The 17,334-nt window shown below is 43.0% G+C and overlaps 3 protein-coding genes across 6 annotated transcripts; all 3 read right to left on the reverse strand.

The window, feature by feature from the left end:
- Window positions 1–3,886: 3,886 nt before the first annotated feature.
- On the reverse strand, window positions 3,887–4,766 carry LOC6610795 (pupal cuticle protein Edg-91). The gene is made up of 2 exons (XM_002035325.2): window positions 4,425–4,766; window positions 3,887–4,257 (listed from the first exon to the last, which is right to left on the reverse strand). The coding sequence occupies exons 1-2, from the start codon at window positions 4,675–4,677 to the stop codon at window positions 4,190–4,192; spliced, it is 321 nt and encodes a 106-aa protein (XP_002035361.1). The 5' UTR covers window positions 4,678–4,766; the 3' UTR covers window positions 3,887–4,189.
- A 1,141-nt stretch (window positions 4,767–5,907) lies between these two features.
- LOC6610796 lies at window positions 5,908–7,810 on the reverse strand. Its single transcript, XM_002035326.2, has one exon. It carries the CDS (start codon window positions 7,538–7,540, stop codon window positions 5,978–5,980), a length of 1,563 nt encoding a protein of 520 aa, XP_002035362.2. The 5' UTR covers window positions 7,541–7,810; the 3' UTR covers window positions 5,908–5,977.
- An 827-nt stretch (window positions 7,811–8,637) lies between these two features.
- LOC6610797 (neurotrophin 1) lies at window positions 8,638–15,430 on the reverse strand. Of its 4 annotated transcripts, XM_032719178.1 has the most exons (7): window positions 15,067–15,430; window positions 12,406–12,911; window positions 11,395–12,299; window positions 11,039–11,170; window positions 10,498–10,644; window positions 9,857–10,430; window positions 9,239–9,765 (listed from the first exon to the last, which is right to left on the reverse strand). In XM_032719178.1, the coding sequence occupies exons 2-7, from the start codon at window positions 12,859–12,861 to the stop codon at window positions 9,322–9,324; spliced, it is 2,658 nt and encodes an 885-aa protein (XP_032575069.1). In that variant the 5' UTR covers window positions 12,862–12,911; window positions 15,067–15,430; the 3' UTR covers window positions 9,239–9,321. The 4 variants fall into 4 exon arrangements, with proteins under 4 accessions (XP_002035363.2, XP_032575068.1, XP_032575067.1 ...); XM_002035327.2 differs by having other exon boundaries at window positions 8,638–10,430; XM_032719177.1 differs by having other exon boundaries at window positions 8,638–10,430; window positions 15,367–15,418.
- Between the last annotated feature and the right edge of the window lie 1,904 nt (window positions 15,431–17,334).

Raw genomic sequence — 17,334 nt, forward strand, 5'->3', positions numbered from 1 at the left:
TTTAGGTGATGGGTTGGCTATTAATAAAAATGAGAAGGTAAATGACACAAACACGAGCTAATTAAATTTAAGCTAGATTTATTTAAAGATTCTGAAAATTTGTGTTATAAAATACTTAATGTTTACTACTTGTAATAATCGAACTGCTACAAATTATTCGAAAATAAATTTGCAATCATCAGTGACTAATTCACAGACACAGACTTAAAATACTCTTCAATATGAAAAGTAAAGTAATATTATGAGATTTACTATATAATGTCCTTTGAATATCTTGTACATACTGAATTTAAAAATTTAAACGAATAAACATTATTTTAGAAAATTTGATTACGTTAGGTCAAGTTTTCTGCAACAGTGCACATACCCCACCCGTTTAGTGAACCACCCACAAAGGCCCATTCATCAATATCTAATTACGCGAGTGACAATGGATCCAATCGATGTAATGAATTTAAGTGACAAATTTATAACAACTTTCGGAGCGATTAGCTAAAAGTGGGGGGAGGCAGATGGGGAGATGGATGGGGCGTCGGTTCGTTTTCATTAAGCACATTTTTTCGGTCATAAAGCCAACGTCGGTGAGCAAGCGAAGTGAAACCGGCGACCATAACAAGTTCAGCTTAATTGCAACCTACACACCGAGAGATCGGGGCAGCAGCGAACATCTGAACAGATTTTTTGCACTCTCGTCTCAAGGTCGCCGCGGCATCCGACGGCTGAGAACCAGATTACCCGCTTAATGGCCAGCACATGAAGCGGAATCCCAAGCTGATCCTGTTACAAAGGAGGAAGTGACTGGAGAACGGGTTCTGGTGCGTTCGTTTGTACCAGAATGTGACCTTAGTGGCACAGGATTTCGCCTTTCTAAAACGCTTCGTCGCTTCTTGGTCAAACTTGGTCATAATTCATGGCTAGAACCGAGAGATGAGAACTTCCTGTCAGCACTTGTCGGCTAACTTGGCTAATGGAAGCTTTTGACTTAGTTTTTGGGCAGAGCGTCGTTTCCGTCGCGGAGTCTAGTAGACTAGTTCCCAGTACTAAGCACTTTAATTAAAGCCTAAAATGGCTTAGCAAATCGAAGCGAAACAATTGCCATAAATATCTATGGCTCAGCAGTTGTTCATAAATCACTTTCAGCCATTGAACGCACCCACAACGAATAAATACTTGGTTGGGAGTTGCTTGTATCTCGGAATTTTGTGTTTTATTTTTTTGGCAAGACAAGACAAGCGTTCTTTGGCGCAAATGTTGCGGAAGTTAACAGCTAATTAAAGAGCTTGAATGGAAATTAAATAACGAGCAGTCTCCAAAGCCTAGAAGTTATCTTTATTCGGTCGGGTTTCTGGTCTGTTGCATTTGGAGCGGACTTCTCGGTGGGTCGCTCTGCCACAACTGATCGCCCTTGCCTCTTGCCAAGTCGAGCATGCCACACACATTAAGGTACACCCTGCTGTGCTCTATTCACCTACGCGAAGATCGGATTGGGCAAGGTCAAAGTCGAAAGACTTTAATTCCTTTGGTATGCAAAATGCTTACTATTACAATCCGACCAACTCGCCTCGACTCTTAACCACAAAAGCCACGCCAGCAGCTGCCACAGAAACGATAAGAAAACGAGGGGAAAACAAGTTTTGCCGCAAGTTCAATGGCCAATTTTGAGGGACAAATCCAGGATGCCAATGCTGGAAAAATTTCAAAACTGTGGGTAAGAAAAGCTGAGCGCTGTATTAAATTTTATTTTTGGACTGATGTCCAAATCTCAGATTTCACTTAAATAAAATAAATATTTAATTCAATACATTTTTTCTTAAAAAAAAAAATATTTTTCAGTGTATAATTTTAAAAGGGTTCAAGTGAGTTTAGGCCGCATCGTCCTTGGTGGCAAGGAAGAATCGAATGCTGGCCCGGGACTGCCACAACATTGCGGATGGGGATTGTTGTGCGACCTGAAATAATACGTGCTTGACATGTTAATTCCACGAAAGATGAAAGACTTAAGACACGAACCTGTCGCAGCAGGAACTTCTCAAAGCGACTGCTGTTGCTGCTGAAGCCAGATTGCGACACCTTTAAGCCGTCTTGCTGACGGCTACGAGGAATTAATGCCATCGGCATATAGATTGATAATTTACTGTACTGAAATTATTATCGCATCAAGAGCGCACTGCGCTTTGAATGCAGTCGCCACCACTCCGCTAATGATGATCGTCTTAGCATCTAATTAAGATATAAAGCGACCCACGACGCATGGGTAAACAAGCAGGTACTCGGATACAAATCAAATTATTAGTTTGCTTTTTTTTTAAATCACGAAAAAATAAACAGATTATACAGTGGATCAAAAGTAAATTGTATAATAAAAATGTAGAATTCTCATAATTTTTAATCGGACTTTTTAATAGGCTCGTGAACTATTTATTAAAATGTCTTAAAATTTTTGTTATTTTTTTTATGCCAACATTTTTTTATTACGAATTTTTTATTCCCAATTAATCCGATCCACTGTGCTCTACTTCTCTCAATTCCTGCACTTGAACTCAAGTGTTCGATGCCCAAATTAAATACCACGAAAGATACAATAACTCAGCATAAAAAAAAACAACAAAGAAGTTCGTGGATATAATTCCAGTGGTTTTTCCATATAACAATGGCCGAACGTTTTTCAATGAATTTCAATATCTACTTTTTTAGCTAATGAAAGTAATAAATAGAAGAAAAACGTCAACGAAACGCAAACAGCTTTGGGTAAAATTAACTAAAACAAACAAAAAATTAGCCAAATAACCAGTCTGATATTTTTGGCCTATTGCCAAGTGATTTATGAATCCAGAAAACGAAATGATCTAGAGAAACCCATTGGCGAAATCCGCAACTGTGAGAAAGTGCAATGAATGTCGGTGCTATTGTCAGCTGGCTTAATTTATTGAGCCACAAAGAGCAGAAGCTAACCAGACAAAAGTCTCCCAGCTCTAATTAAAACAAGTTTTTTTTCTATTTTGGCAATATTTTTTAAGTGAGTCATTCCAACCTGATGAATAAATAATAATCATATTTAAGCAATATTTTGAGCTAAGTCACGCTTCAGATCAACAATGAAATGCTAAACGATCTTTTAATAACCAATTTAACGCTATTATTGTCTACAGCTATATCCGGACCTCGTAATGTGAATACAAATCAAAGAAAATCAATGATACGTTCTTGATTTTGACGTTTGTAAGCCACGAAGAAAAGTGTCAATGCAGAGGACAAATGGAGAGTTTAGTTTCTCGGCTACCGATTGACCTTAGATCAACTCAATAAAATGTATGCTAAAGATTCTCTGTGAAATCAAACGATTATTGTCGCACCATCGCCGCCGTCTGTCGTCCGTTAATCTTAGATGTCCATTGTCCGTCGCTTCCGTGACCTTTCGGACTTGATGTCTGGCTTCCAATATCCGATTGTTGCCTGTCAAAATCCGATCAAGACAAATAGTCTTGGGCAGCACTGGTCGGCGAGTTTATTTTGAGAATCTGAGACACTTGGCTTACACAATGCTCGCTCGCCTTAAGAGATTTATGCTATTCCACTCATAAATTACGCATACGCCGAGTGGCACAACGAGTCAAATAACCGAAGCATACTTGTACTTTTCTGCCGTTTATTGCCAGACATTTACGGCCAACGTCCGCTTAAGTTCTTACCAATTTGTACAGTTAATTTGCTTCTGAAATAAAGCCCCTATTAATTAGATTAGACCAGCGATATGGAGCCAATTTTTGTTTGGCTCCATTTGAATTGCAAATTAGCTGTGCGCTTCATGAGGTTTTTACGATGGCTTAAAATAAAGAGCTAAGAGTAAAATTAAAACAATCAACAGTAGCCATCAAACACGCAGGCATTAATTTGTATAAAGTATAACATTTATTTATGTAATATTTAGTTGGTTGTACTCTTTTTTTTGTGATTTTACGCTTTATTGAAGCAATTATCCTCGCCCGAGGGGCAGTGCAGTTAATCTGTTCGCTATCCGGTCAAGAACGCATCGTCTGGCTATTGAGGCTAGTGCTGGCTATTAATGCTATCTTTGTCGGCTTCTATTACTAAATGTACTATTTTTTCTAGTGCTGATAGATGTCTGGTGCTGATAGAGTTCTACTGAGGCTGTAAAAGTATTTATTTCGGGTTCGGTTAAGAACCCTTCCTAGAAGTAGTGTCCATAGTGTCCATGGTGATGATGCAATCCGTAGTAACCTCCATAGTATGGATAACCTGCGAGTAAGTAAGTTCACAGATTATACACGATTTCATCTTCATCAAAAATTTGAGATTAGAATATAATCCTTCATGTCACGCATTTTTCGAATACATATTTATATTTTACACAGCACTGTCTCTTTTAAGGAAGTATTTTTACTCCGTTCTGCTTCTAATCTTACCAATTCCGTAGTAACTGCCGCTGTAATGTGGCCAATATCCTCCGTAGTAGCCACCCAAGTAGGGCGACGAGTAGTATCCGTATCCAAAGGATGCAGCTCCCTCCAGATCCTTCCCCTCAGCCTCTACATTCGCCTCCTGATCGCCGCCTTCCTCCCGACCCTCCTGTGGGAGTGGCAGGGCCTCAGATCCAACAAAGAACATGGCCAAAAGGCATAGGGCGAGCAGCAGGCAAAAGGTTCTGGCTTGGAACATCTTGGTGAGTATTTCGGCGGATTTCCTTTGGGCTAACAACAACGTATTGGAAATGGAAATGCCACTCGGGGCTTACAAAAACTGACTGACTGACGCTGGAAACGTGCAGTGGGCTTTTATAATGGCCAAAAAGCGATTCTTGCAACGCCGCATTGCCATCAATGCGCAGCGACAAAACAATTGTCTAAGCGAAAAACGGTTCCCCCTTCAATTTGGGCGACTCCAGCTGCGTGTGCTTCTAACAATTCAAAGAAAACCCCCTCCAAAACACCAATGAATTGGCCAAGAGGGGGGTTGGTGGGAGGCTTCTATTTCTTGCATGACCGACTACTAATTACAATGCTTTGGGCCAGCCAATGTTTGTTTGCCTGTTTTTCTCTTACCACCCACCGCCCACTCCGCCACCAACTTAGCCCACTGGCTGCGATCAGTGGGGTCAATGTCGCAATGGGCAGTGCCCCTCTTCTTTTCTTTAAAGGCCAGAAATTCATTTGCTTACATAATGTAGACCGATTTCTCTACTCTTCGCTATCGATCCACTCTAATTTATCGCTCGTCCCGCCAACACACCAAATAATAACCATAAAAACCCAACACACGCTCTATAAATTAAATAATTCTTAGTCAAAGTGGCCGGACAACATTCTAATCCCATAAAAATAAAACGCCGCCCAAAAACGTCAGACTAGGTTTAGTAGCCAAAAAGAACGATAGTGGAAATGAAAATGTTCCAAGAATAGAGATGGGATCCCCGCAAAACTACGTAGATCAGAAACCAAAACTAGCATGATCTGAGTTAGAGATCTGACAGATCTACATATTTCCCGTGTAAGAGAGGTCAGGTTGATTTTCTTCCGCTTCATCTGAGCCACTCAATTTCCATGTAACTGCCTAATTGCCGAAAATCTTCTCACAACTTTGCATGTCTGGTGGGGTCAGGGCTTTGGACAATGCGTTTCGCACGTTTGGCAGCTTGGATTCAAGCTCGGGGCTAATTGCCAGCTAGGGCTTATCTAAATTGCCGCATTAGCCAAGAACTTGTGACTTGAGAGTTGGGAGTTGTTGTAATAAGCGGAGCTAAATGCTTCGTTGGCCACCAAGAATCCGCCAGAGATGTAGCATTGAAGGAGTTGGGGCGAAGAGTTGCAGGGTTAATAAGTTAACTACTTGTAAATAACTTAATAATTATAAAAGTTGCATTTAATTAAAATTAAAGTAAATGCCATTTAGAAATTTTTATAATACTTTATTCTTTGTAAATAAATAATTAACAACTATCTTAAAACTTCAAGAGCAGAAACTACTCCAAGTCCAATGTGGACACACTTTGATTTTGATTGGGCATGTCGGGGAAGCGATGGAATAGGGACGACGAGGGTTTGGTTTGACTATCCAGCCGAGTCTCAAAGATGCCTCCCTCTGAGTTTATTAAGTACCAACTGGGCGTGGGCGTGGCTCGCTGCAGCTCCTCCTTATTCAGACCACTGATGGGAGCCGCAGTGGGCAGCTTTTTGGCCAAATCATCCAGCTGCTTGAGATACACGTCCAAGGCGCGATAGTCCGTGTTGTTGGCCACCTCGTCAGGTGCAATAAACTTTGGTCCCGCCAACTGATCGTGCTCCTGCCACAAGTTGCGTATATTTGTCATTACATCCGCATAGAGTATGGAGTCATCGCTGCGGCCCCAGTTGCTATTGCGGTTGTTATTTGGCGATTTGGATTTGGATTTGCGTGAATTCACCAGGCGACTGGCCAGCGGAGTTGCGGAAGTTTCCGCAAGTGAATTGGCACTTGAAAACACTGATTTGCCAGTGGTTGTTGTTGTCGTCGTTGTCGCCTTGGTTGTTGCTGCTGTTGTGGTTGTTGCCTCTTTATTCCGGAAGTTGCGCCGCCTCTCCTTTAATTTTTCCCGCTCGGCTGACTTGGCCTGCTGTTTGAAAAGTCTTTGGCGACGTCGCCGATTGTCGCAGTTGGTTGCATTGCTGCAAGTTGGTGACCTTTTCACCTCATTGGGGACGCCCTCGTCGGGTAGATATTGTGTGGCATTTTTGAGTAGATCCCCAATGTGGGCCACCAACTTCAGGCCCTTTTGTACATCATACGGTTCCCTTGACTTCCCAGACACATCCCTTCTGTTTCTTTTACTTCTCTTAAGCTCCTGATTGCGACTTAGCACAGCTTTTAGCCTTTGCTGCTGGCTACGATGGTGGAGCTGTTGTTTCAGGGCCTTTTGGGCTATTAACGTATGACTTTGTCGCTGGATATGTCGTTGCCTTACCAGCGGAAACTTGGCCTTTTGTCTTTGCCGCTGCAACAGACGCTCTGTTTTCCGCACGGACGCCAAGATTTCTATGGGTATTTGTAGCTGATTAGGACCATTTTGTATCTGGGTTTCCTGCGTGAGGAGGTCTCCTTGGGGCATGATTTTCACCCTATTGCTGGTCAATTTCCGCGGTTGCTCCCAAACCACCGGTGGATTGGAAGGCTGCCGTTGACGCAGACGTTTCAGCTGCTGAAAGTGTTGAGGAGGCTCAATAATCCTGATCACATCTCCCGCATCATCATCGACGTAACCAGAACGTATGTCCTGCAAATGCGGGGGAACCCTGTTCTCCGGTTTCTTGTGCTCGGGCTTTGATACCCTATAAAGAGGAGGACTTGGAGTGCTACTGGAATCTCCTTCCTTGCTCCCACTATCCACTTTTATCCCCTGGCTTAGTTGTAAATAGAAGAGGAGCAACAAGTATGTCCTTAGCACAGCCATTGCACTTTTACTCTCACTATCCCAAGGTCGGGGGAAATGCAACTTTTCACTTTCGCGTTCGACGGCCAACCGACAACTGTGCAGTAAGTGTGCTATCATTGTGGCTTTATAAAATTTCCTCGCCGTTTTTCCAATTTTCCAGTTTGATCACCGCGCCACGAGCCTTTCTTTCTTTCTTTCGTGACGAGATAGATGTTTTTGAAGTCGTCATCGTCGTCGTCATCGGCCGTTTGTTAGCTTCGGCCGCAAATGAAAGCGAATCTGGCCAGCCGAAGTGACGTTGCAAGTAGCTGCCAGTTGCAAGTTGCAACGTTCAACGTCCAATGTTATAACTGGTCAAAGTCGGGCTCTCGCTTTAGAAACCCACTTTGCATACGCCACAACGATGCCTTGGCACATTGCAACTTTCTGGTTGCTGTGCAGAAACTAGTTTCTGTCTTGAATTCGGTTTTCGATCGTGTGGGTAAGTGTTTTTATTTTCGCAGTCTCGAATCTCATTAGTGCCCGCCACTTGACCCTCAACTTGAACTTCGCCGAAAGCCACTGATATGGTATTTGTGTCATTTGGGCGAAAGGCAGAGCGAACGGTGAATTAATTTATGCACTGTCCATTTAATTTGGGTATGGGGAATAATGCGGTCTTCAGATGGGAATGACTTATGCAGACTTTGGTATTCTATTGGAATATCTAATAGAAATAAATATATTCATGAGAATTTTTGTCCGTGGAAAATAAAGTTTTGTTTTTGTTTGTAAATTTACTAAATTCTTCGACTCCTCAAAGCACGTGGGTATCGTTATAATTAATTGAATTTTTAAGTTTACTGTTCATTGCAAATAATTGTATTTAAATCTTTTTCCAAACTTTAACACTTAATTAAAATGCAAACTATTAGGTTCCGCAAAAGTATATTAGTCACGTTTTTAATTGAAGAGCACCATAATTTATATTAAATTTTAAGACTTTGCTTTTATTGCTTTTTACTTGAATTTATTGGAAGATTCAATTATCAATAAAACGGAACAGCTCTTTTAATGGCAATGCTGTTGCGCATGCCTGTTCTGTTAACAGAAGTCAGAATTTTAAAAGGCGCCTAAAAGATGCTATAATAGTTTTTCTGTTAGCTTCTGTGTTAACAGAAGTACAGTGAGCGTAAAAGTAAACTCGACACATTTTTTAAAGAAACAAACACGTGTTTAGATTTCAATAAATTATATTTATTGCTAGAACTCTCGTGACAAGCCAACCAAGCTTTTGACCTCCCCCAAAAACGAGGTCGTCTCTTAATCTTTGCACTACACACTACAAAATAAATAAATAAATAAACATAGTTGGTTAAACATTAGAGTGGGCTTGCGGTAAATGGGGTTGAGATTAGGAGCCAGGTAGACAAACTACAAGATTAGGCTCCTGGCGAGAAAGGCAGAGACTACGAGCTAGGGCATCGGCGTTAATACGTTAGATTTCGGGGATTTGAGGACTTTGATTTTGATGGACTCATGCGACTTAAGCTACTCCACAACCATGGGCAGCCAGGCGTTATCGCTAGCGAAACCAGCACCACCACCCACAGCACCTGGACCACCGTTATGTGGCCGGTAACCCATACGCCTCTCGTGCGTTTTGGGCACCGGAATGGGATGTTGATAAGCTCCAGTGATTGTCTCCATGCCCAAGCCCATGCCATTCTGTTGAAATTTGGGGGAATTCTGTGGGAATATACGCTGCTCCACTATGCGGGACTCTTCTGCCATGGAACTGACTGTAGCCGCCGCCTCCGCCTTGCGATTCTTCTCGAAGAAATCGATAATGGGATGGTAGTTATAGTTAATTCTCTTGCCCGACATCTCGCTGCCACCACCGCTGGGGAAGATCGAGCTCACTGGATAGACTGCCGGCGGTTGTGGTAGTGCCGTCGACTGGTCCCGCTCCCACTGAGTGGTGCGCTCGGTCGAAAGGGGCGACGCTGACCCGGTAACCACTGCTGTGTTGGTCGTCGTGGTGGCTGGTGGTGCATAGAAGCGGGGTCGCGACTTGCTGCCTTGCCGGTTGACTGGTGAAGATGGTGGTGCTGCTGTTGGTGTTGCGACTGGTGGTGCGATGGCACCTGCTTGATGGGCATGGGCGGCATGGGCAGGGGCAGCGCTGGAGAGGCCGGAACTACCGCTGAAACCGGAGACAAAGCCGGATCCCGGACCAAGGGCAGCTGTTCCCGTTCGAGCTGGTAGACTTGTGGTCTGTGGAAATCGTAGGCGGACGACAGCTCCTCCTGCGGGCGATGGTACTGAAGATGATGATGCTGATGATGTTGCGGTGGTGGGGGCTGTGTGGGTGGAGGCATAAATACGCTTGCGATTCAGCGGGATACGCGGCTTCTCTGCACCGCCGTTTGGTGGGCCAGCGAATAGGTTTACCTCTTGGTCCGAGTGCGTCTCGCTTGGCGCCAAATCTAAGTCCAGACGCGCCTCTGAATGCTGCGGCCGCCGGCGGCTCACCTGGCTGTAATACTTCTTGGAACTGGAACTGGAGCTCTTGTATCCGCCATAGCGATCTTCGTCATCATCAGGGGGACTGAGATACGGACCCACACTTGTGCTAATACCAGGCAGCTTTACGCGCACCTTGTTACTGCTGGAATACAGCTCATTTGTCTCCCGATTGTTGAAAGAGGGATATCGAAGGCCCAGTTCGTCCTCCTCGCTCTCTTCGGCATAGTCCAGATCCTCCTCGTTTATGGTACTATACCCATTATGATTATGGTTTATAATAGGAGATTGGGGAGAGTAATCTTTGGCTTGAATGGAGGAGAGCGGTGGAAACTGCTGGCGATAACCATCTACTTGGCAGGAGCAGCAGGTGGGCACCTTGAAAATATCCACATGGAGACCACGCACTTTGTCCCAACTCAGCAGACGATGATAGTTATACACCTGCGAGCAGTGGGAACGGTAAGTCTGCGCCAAGTAGGAACAACTCTCGCCGGGATTACTGTGTATAAATGGAAAGATTACAAGTTAATGCCATCTTATTCAAGTGAAAAATTATTTTCACCCACCTGCATTTTTCCAATCTTAAGGTTTGCGTGTGCTGACCAGTGTTCACTATGTACTTCCATTCTCCTGAAGCGGACTTGGCCTTCTGGGGTCGGGCATAACGTACCACGCTCTGGCACATCCCACCTGCGCTGCCTTCGTCTTCACGCCTTTAATGTGAATAAAGAAAATGAAATATTTTAACAAAATTCACCATCGAGCATTTAGCTCTTTAATTGGTTCCTTCAAAACTAATTTAAATGTATCTTCCTCTACTTTAAACGTTGTTTTTCCCATTGGTTCACGAAATATAATTCCAATATAACTGCTAAAGGTATTATAAAATTTGTTTGACCTAAAATATTATTTTACTATATTATCATAACTTTGAGAGGAAAATGGCTTTCTGTGGCTTATGATTTTACGATTCAAAGACAATTTCAATATACAATTTCGAAATGATCACGTTGGCTCAAACTTTTATAGATAAAAAGTAAGGTATAAAATTTATTGACTGAGTAAATAAAATATGGTTTCTCAGGCGACCCCTCATTTTCCACTTACCTCTTTTTGCTCAGGCTGAAGTCATCGAAGTCATCACTAAACTCCAGATTGTTATTGGGCTTATCGTAGAACTCGGCCAAAAGGGCGGACATGGCGTTTTTGTGACGCCTAATGCTGCCCATGATCTGCTCACTAAGATTTCAAAATAATATATGCAGTTTCCAGCGATAGACTTCATTCAACAACTCTAACCAAAACCAATAGCTAAGCATAAGTGCAAGGGAAAGTTGGGCAAGTGTGATTCATAAATTAAAGTTTTATTATGGCTAAAATTCGGACTAAACTAGAGCTAAGGACAATGGACCGCAACCAGGATCCTGGGAGTACCGCCCACCAACTAGCTACGGGAATCTTACAGCGGATAGTCGTCGGTGCGGATGCACATGTTGCTGGTGAATCGTTCGCATTTCTTGTTGGGTGGTGTAACCACGGGTTTATGGGAACTGGCGGCGGTCTTGGGTCTTCCCCTCACGGAGGATGTGACTCTCTTTCGTTTGATATGTGCTCCTGATTTTTGACCAGGCAGTGGTCTTTTCCCCAGTCGGTATCGTGGTCCAGCGATGAGTTCCTCTGGACTTGGTAGTGGTTCCTCAGTCTCCTCGGCGCTGTTTCTTTCCAGATCTAATCGCGCATCAGCGCTCAGGGGGATTTCCGTGCCATTAAGACCTGCAAAAGCCAGATCCTCCACCTCAGAGTATGACTGGTCACCGTTGGCGGAGGCCATCTTCTCCTCCTCCTTGCTACTTGGCTGTTGAAAAGCTGTAGTATTCAGCTTGATGGTACGTCCAGCAATGCCACCCAAAAGTTGCTGTTCGGTCACAGAAGCAGGCACGGATCGGGTCAATTTGTGAACAAACTCGTTTGCCGATCGTCGAACTCTTTGACCATGATTTTCTGGTTTAATAAACTTGGTTTTGTTATCATGAAGATCACCCGTCAGGGCCTCATTGATCATCTGAGGATCAAGCACTTCTGACCCCATCTCATCAAAGAAGTCCTCTAGAGATTCCGATTGCACCTCCTCAGTAGAAACCTTTTTTGGCTCAACTTCTACGGCAATGGTGCCCACTTGGTCATCCTGTTGGGACTCTTCTGGAGTCAAATCATCTTCACGACGATTGATGGGAGTATGGAAATGGGCAGATGAAGCCAGATCAGAACCCAAATTGATGTACTTGCGGGTAGAGCTCTTTATGAGATTTGCGATGTCGAACACTATTGGCAAAATCAGCTTTTTGTCATTGCCAAACATCATGCGAACCTAATTAAATTAGAAAAATCATTAGCTAGTTATAGATACTATAAAGATATATATTAATGTTATGTAATTTAAAAGAATATATTTTTAAAAACGTGCTGAAACACACCTGTTCAAACTTAAGTTCGTGCCCCTTTTTTGCATTCATCTGAGCCGATATCAAAGCGGAAAGAGCCAGTCGCTGTTGAGAAGATAGCATTCTTAAAATGGGCAACACTTCGGCGAACTTCTGGCGCAATCCTTCATCCGCCAAGGCTTTGGCCAGAGCGTTCCTTAAAACCCTTTCCCGCCAGTCGAAAGGTGGCAATTGTTTCTCCGGCTCCGGTTCATCCAGATCGACGCTAAAGTCCAGCATATTGGACTCCAACTTCTTTTCGGCCTGCTCCGCCTTTTTTGCCTCCTCCAGATCATCCAGCTGCCAGTCCTCCGTAGCAGCATCATTTGAATCCGCAAAGTCAAAGTCCATCAGCTCATCGTCGGCGGAGCTCCCACTGACCAGATCCAGATAGAGCACACAATAGAGCAGGGCCCAGAAAAGGCAGCCGAAGGCGCGGCCAGCTTTCATTTTCACTCTGGCTTTATTTTCTTGGCTTTGTTTTTAATTGCAGCAGCCGTCTGCGAATGACAAAAGGCAAAGGAAAGTTAAAGCAAGGGGGCGGTCACTGCTGGTTATTAAGTTGGATTTAATTTTCCGAAATATCAGACGAAACAATGACGTCTTGTTAATTGTTTATTTATGACTAGAGTTCACCCAAGACGACACTCGCACGCTTTCAAAAAAACAACAGCTTATGGTTTATTCTTAGACGTGTTCAATTTGTCTTGGCAAATTCAAAACCATTCATATTTTTTGGCTTTCCATCGAAAGCAAGAGTCATTAACATGAGCGTAAACTATTACGACCGTGCAGCAAAAGTCATAACAGTCATCTTGGCCAGGCTATTACAGCAGCACAGTCGTCCCGGCTTTAGGTAATCGCACTCAGCCATCGGCGTCGTCATCATGATCTTCACTGTCATCTCAGTTGACTGCCCAACAAGGCGTGAAGCACCGAAGCTGCTCTGGTTGTTGCTATTTTTACCATCTTAATGGGTATTTTCGCGCACGGGGTTATGACTCCTGACTAAACTGGCCGTTTTGCGGTAATAAGGCATGCCATCCAAAGGTCGGGTGATTGATTTGACTGCGCTTTAACTTCCTATCATCATGATGAAGACATTTGTCAGGCTAAAAGAGCTCTTCCCTCTTTGAACTCGGTTTTCACTTCTTGTCTATGCAAATGTGTTCAGCACAAAGGAAAGTCTTTCTTTCATTTTGTTCGTTATTTATTTAGTCGGCTACCCCAAGGAGCCGACAAATCTGAATGCTAACAACACCCAAGCCAGGAAAACTCCTCCGAGGCAATGGCTATACCAGCTGCATCGATGTTTTGACCTTTTGTGCAGATGAAAAGTGAAAATTTGGCTGCAGCAGCGGCAAGCAGTTGACAGTTTAGAAAAGGCAGCCAAGGCCAGCATGAAAACTTATGGCGGACGTGGGCTAGAGAAGATTGGCCAGCGATTCACGTCTCTTCGGGCACCCAAGGCAAGGCAAATAATTGAATGAAATGATGCGCACAGTTTGCGATGCACGAACGTGAGGATGCTGCTGTTGTCGAGATGCAGGCAGGCTCGATGTCTTTAATTTATCTCGCACACCTGCGCGCAGAAGACCCCGCTAATGGATCCTACGAAAGGGGGAGAGATGGCGGCGCTTCTGGTTTTTGTGTGGCCTTTTGCATATACGTATAGATACTTTTTTGACGCTGGGAAAGCGGCATAGTACGATAAATCAAATTAAGCCAATAAGTCGCAGCCGTTTCCCATATATGCCAACCATTATTTCGGTTCCCAGGCATCCCAGTAATTTCGCGTGGGTGCCATTTGCAAGAAAGCAAATACAAATTACAGACGAAAATGGGAATGGCAATGGGTTGCATTTGAAGATGCTGCACTCCGCTTGCATGCGATCTGTCGGCAAATTCTTTGGCCACTTTAATTAACTTGTAATTTGCGTGCGTTGCGCAGACAACGAAACGGGGCCAGTCAAAAAATAAAAAAAGGCAAAAACAAAAAAAAAAACGAGACGAATTGAAGAAAACAAATTAAAGCGCTGCAAATGAGAGGAGAAACATCTGAAAGCGAAGCGCAAAGCAAGAAAGTCGCACTGACAATCTCCGCAGAATCCTACTAAGCAGACTAAGCAGCCTCAGAAGCAACTAGGTGCTAACCGACTAACCTAGTAAGCGAACCCGCTGAACCACTAACCACCAACAGCTGTCGAGCCGTGTTGGACTGATCGGGGATCAATATCATCATCGCATAGGTTTGGCCATCCGAACTGACATATAAATTCCCAACCAATTTACCAGGCCCTAAACGAAAGACTTAAGACACAAACTTGACGACCGCCGAAAAGCGGCAACTCATATCAATAAACGAACACGCACGCACACCTTAAGCAGCGCTGACTGACACAATTTCCTCGGGCGCAAAGAATAAAAAGAATTCAAATTTTTGTGCGTCGTTGTTGTTATTGTTGTTGGGTGTAAGCGCTTTTTTGTTTTCGTTCATTTAGAAAGTTGTTTCCATTTCACATATTTGGCTAAAATACACTCACAAATGAAATGCTATTTTAAAATTCCAATTTCGATTTTGTTTCTTGTTCTCCGCTTTGCGCTCTAGTTTTTTATGATTAATTTATAAAGCTAAAGCAGAGCTTCAGAAATCACCTCAGTGTCTTCAGTCCACTGTTCTTTTTTAGTTCTCCAAGCCTCTCCCTTCTCCAGTCTTCTGAGCTTCGATATATGTATTTAGCTTGATCACTGTTTATTTCCTGTTGCGGCGCGAGAACCGAGTTTCCATTCCACTCCACTTTGCATAGATAATTTTCACTTTTATAGGCTCTGTGGCTGCCGCCTTCGCTGATTTTCAGCTGTCTGTATGCTGATTTTCACACTTTTCACACGCGCCTTAATTAACAGAAATTTCTACTTTGCCACACTTCTTGAGTCTGTCCGCTTGGCATTCACCTTCGTTTTGCTTTTGAGCCAGCTTTTTATTTTCCGCCTGCTACGTCTGAACGCTTTCAACACTCGCCGCAGACTGATTTGCTGCCTCAGCTGCTGCTTACTGCTTCCTTACCTACCGCGCTTGCTGCTGCTGCTGCTGCGGTTTCTGTTGCTGCTTCTGCTGCGGCGACTTTGGCTCAGTTGGCGTTCTGGACCCATTGCAGTAAATCCAACTTAGGTGCGTGTTTGTGCATTAAAAATGCGCATTGGCAAATTGCATTTCTTGTGCAGTTCGCAAGTTCATTGAACCGTTAGTTGGCTCACATTTGCATATCCATACATGTGAAATTAATTAACGTTTAGAGCGGAAGTTTGCCTATATTGAAAACTGTGTAGCAGCCTCGTCTGCCCAGTTCGTGTCTTCAGTCATCTGTTTTGGCACTGGGTCAGGAAGCGTTTTGTCCAAAACGGAAGCATGCAAAACGGCGTATCTAAACTGCTTTCTATCGGCATCATTAGCCACGAAAGCCACTTTGACCACTTCATCAGGCGTTACGGCCGCCCGCGAGGGTCAGCCCCTAAAGTTAAGGAAAGAAAATTAATTTCCAGCCACGGCACTTTCGTTTTTCAAAACAAAAGCCCTCGGTAGCAACTTTGGGCAGGTGGTTAGCGCCTCCGCCTATTTTTCAGCCACCGAACAGTGGGACAAAATATAGTCGTGCAAATAAAAGATATATAGAAACACAAGTTGACATCCTTGTAAACTATTTAAAATATTTTCTATCTCATAACCAAAAACATGTTTTATTATATTAAGATTAGAATTATTAAAATCTAAAAGGAAGATTAAAAATTGAAATGATTTTTTTGTATGTTCGTAAACTATGCATATGCTATGATTGAATTGCTTTTATGTTTAAAATATTCCTAGTTAATTACCTTTTATCGTTTTGCATTCCACTGTGCAATGACTTTGACTTGCGTCTAATAACGACTTTTCGTGATTTTGACGTTTCGCTTTTTTGCGTTTATTGTTATTTCTTCATCATTGGTTGGGTCCATAAACTATCGGCTTAACTGCTCCAGGGCAGTGGCAAGTGCATCCTCCCTCCGGCTTCTGTGGCACTTTCAATGACCACTTAAAAAGCATTTTCTTCACACTTTCATTGGTAACCACAGCGGCAAAACGGCACCAGCTGAATTTTCATTTCATTTTCACGAGCACGCAATGTTTTCCCGCCTCTACGCATTTTATCTTAATGTCCATTTGTCGACATTACCGCATCGCTGGCCGTGTGTTTAATTGCAGCGTCATCAATCAAGCAACCATGGCCGAAAGTGTCCTCCACTCACTCAACTTTGTTGCACTCGGTTATCCATGGTTTTTGCTCGCATATCGTTGCAATTCCCTAGATTTTCCGCTACCGGCGTTCATTCCGGCTGGCCAACTTGCTGACCATAAAACTTGGCGATGCACTTGGCTAATTTGCACATTACATTTTTATTTTTATATTTATTTCTTTATTTTAGTATGTTTGTGTTCCGGTCCGGTAGTGAAATATTACCTAGCCCCGCAGTCTGGTCATTTCATCACGGGATTGCTTAGACTGCATCTTGTTTAGTCACTAGCTCTTGGAATATTTATCGAATGCATGAAAACATTGACATTGAAAATAATCAGGTTTGCCTTTTAAGTTCGCTTTTAAGTTTAATATTCGAAAAACACGCCGTATGAGTTATAATTATGCATTCATACGCCTCTTATTCTTGTCCGATGAAATCTCTTTGGCCAAAACAATTCCGGTTTTTAATTTAGTCATCTGTCTTCTACAACTTTTAAATTTGTAAAGTACCCGCAGATGATTTACATAAAAAAATGGTTCGATTTTTTATTTTATTTCAAATGGTAGATCTTTGTATATATTTTAATAAATTATAAAATATCAAAATATTGATAAAAACAAAATTAAGTGTTCTTATTCTTTTAAG

Source organism: Drosophila sechellia, chromosome 3L, assembly GCF_004382195.2.
Source record: "Drosophila sechellia strain sech25 chromosome 3L, ASM438219v1, whole genome shotgun sequence".
Taxonomy (NCBI): Eukaryota; Metazoa; Arthropoda; class Insecta; order Diptera; family Drosophilidae; genus Drosophila; species Drosophila sechellia.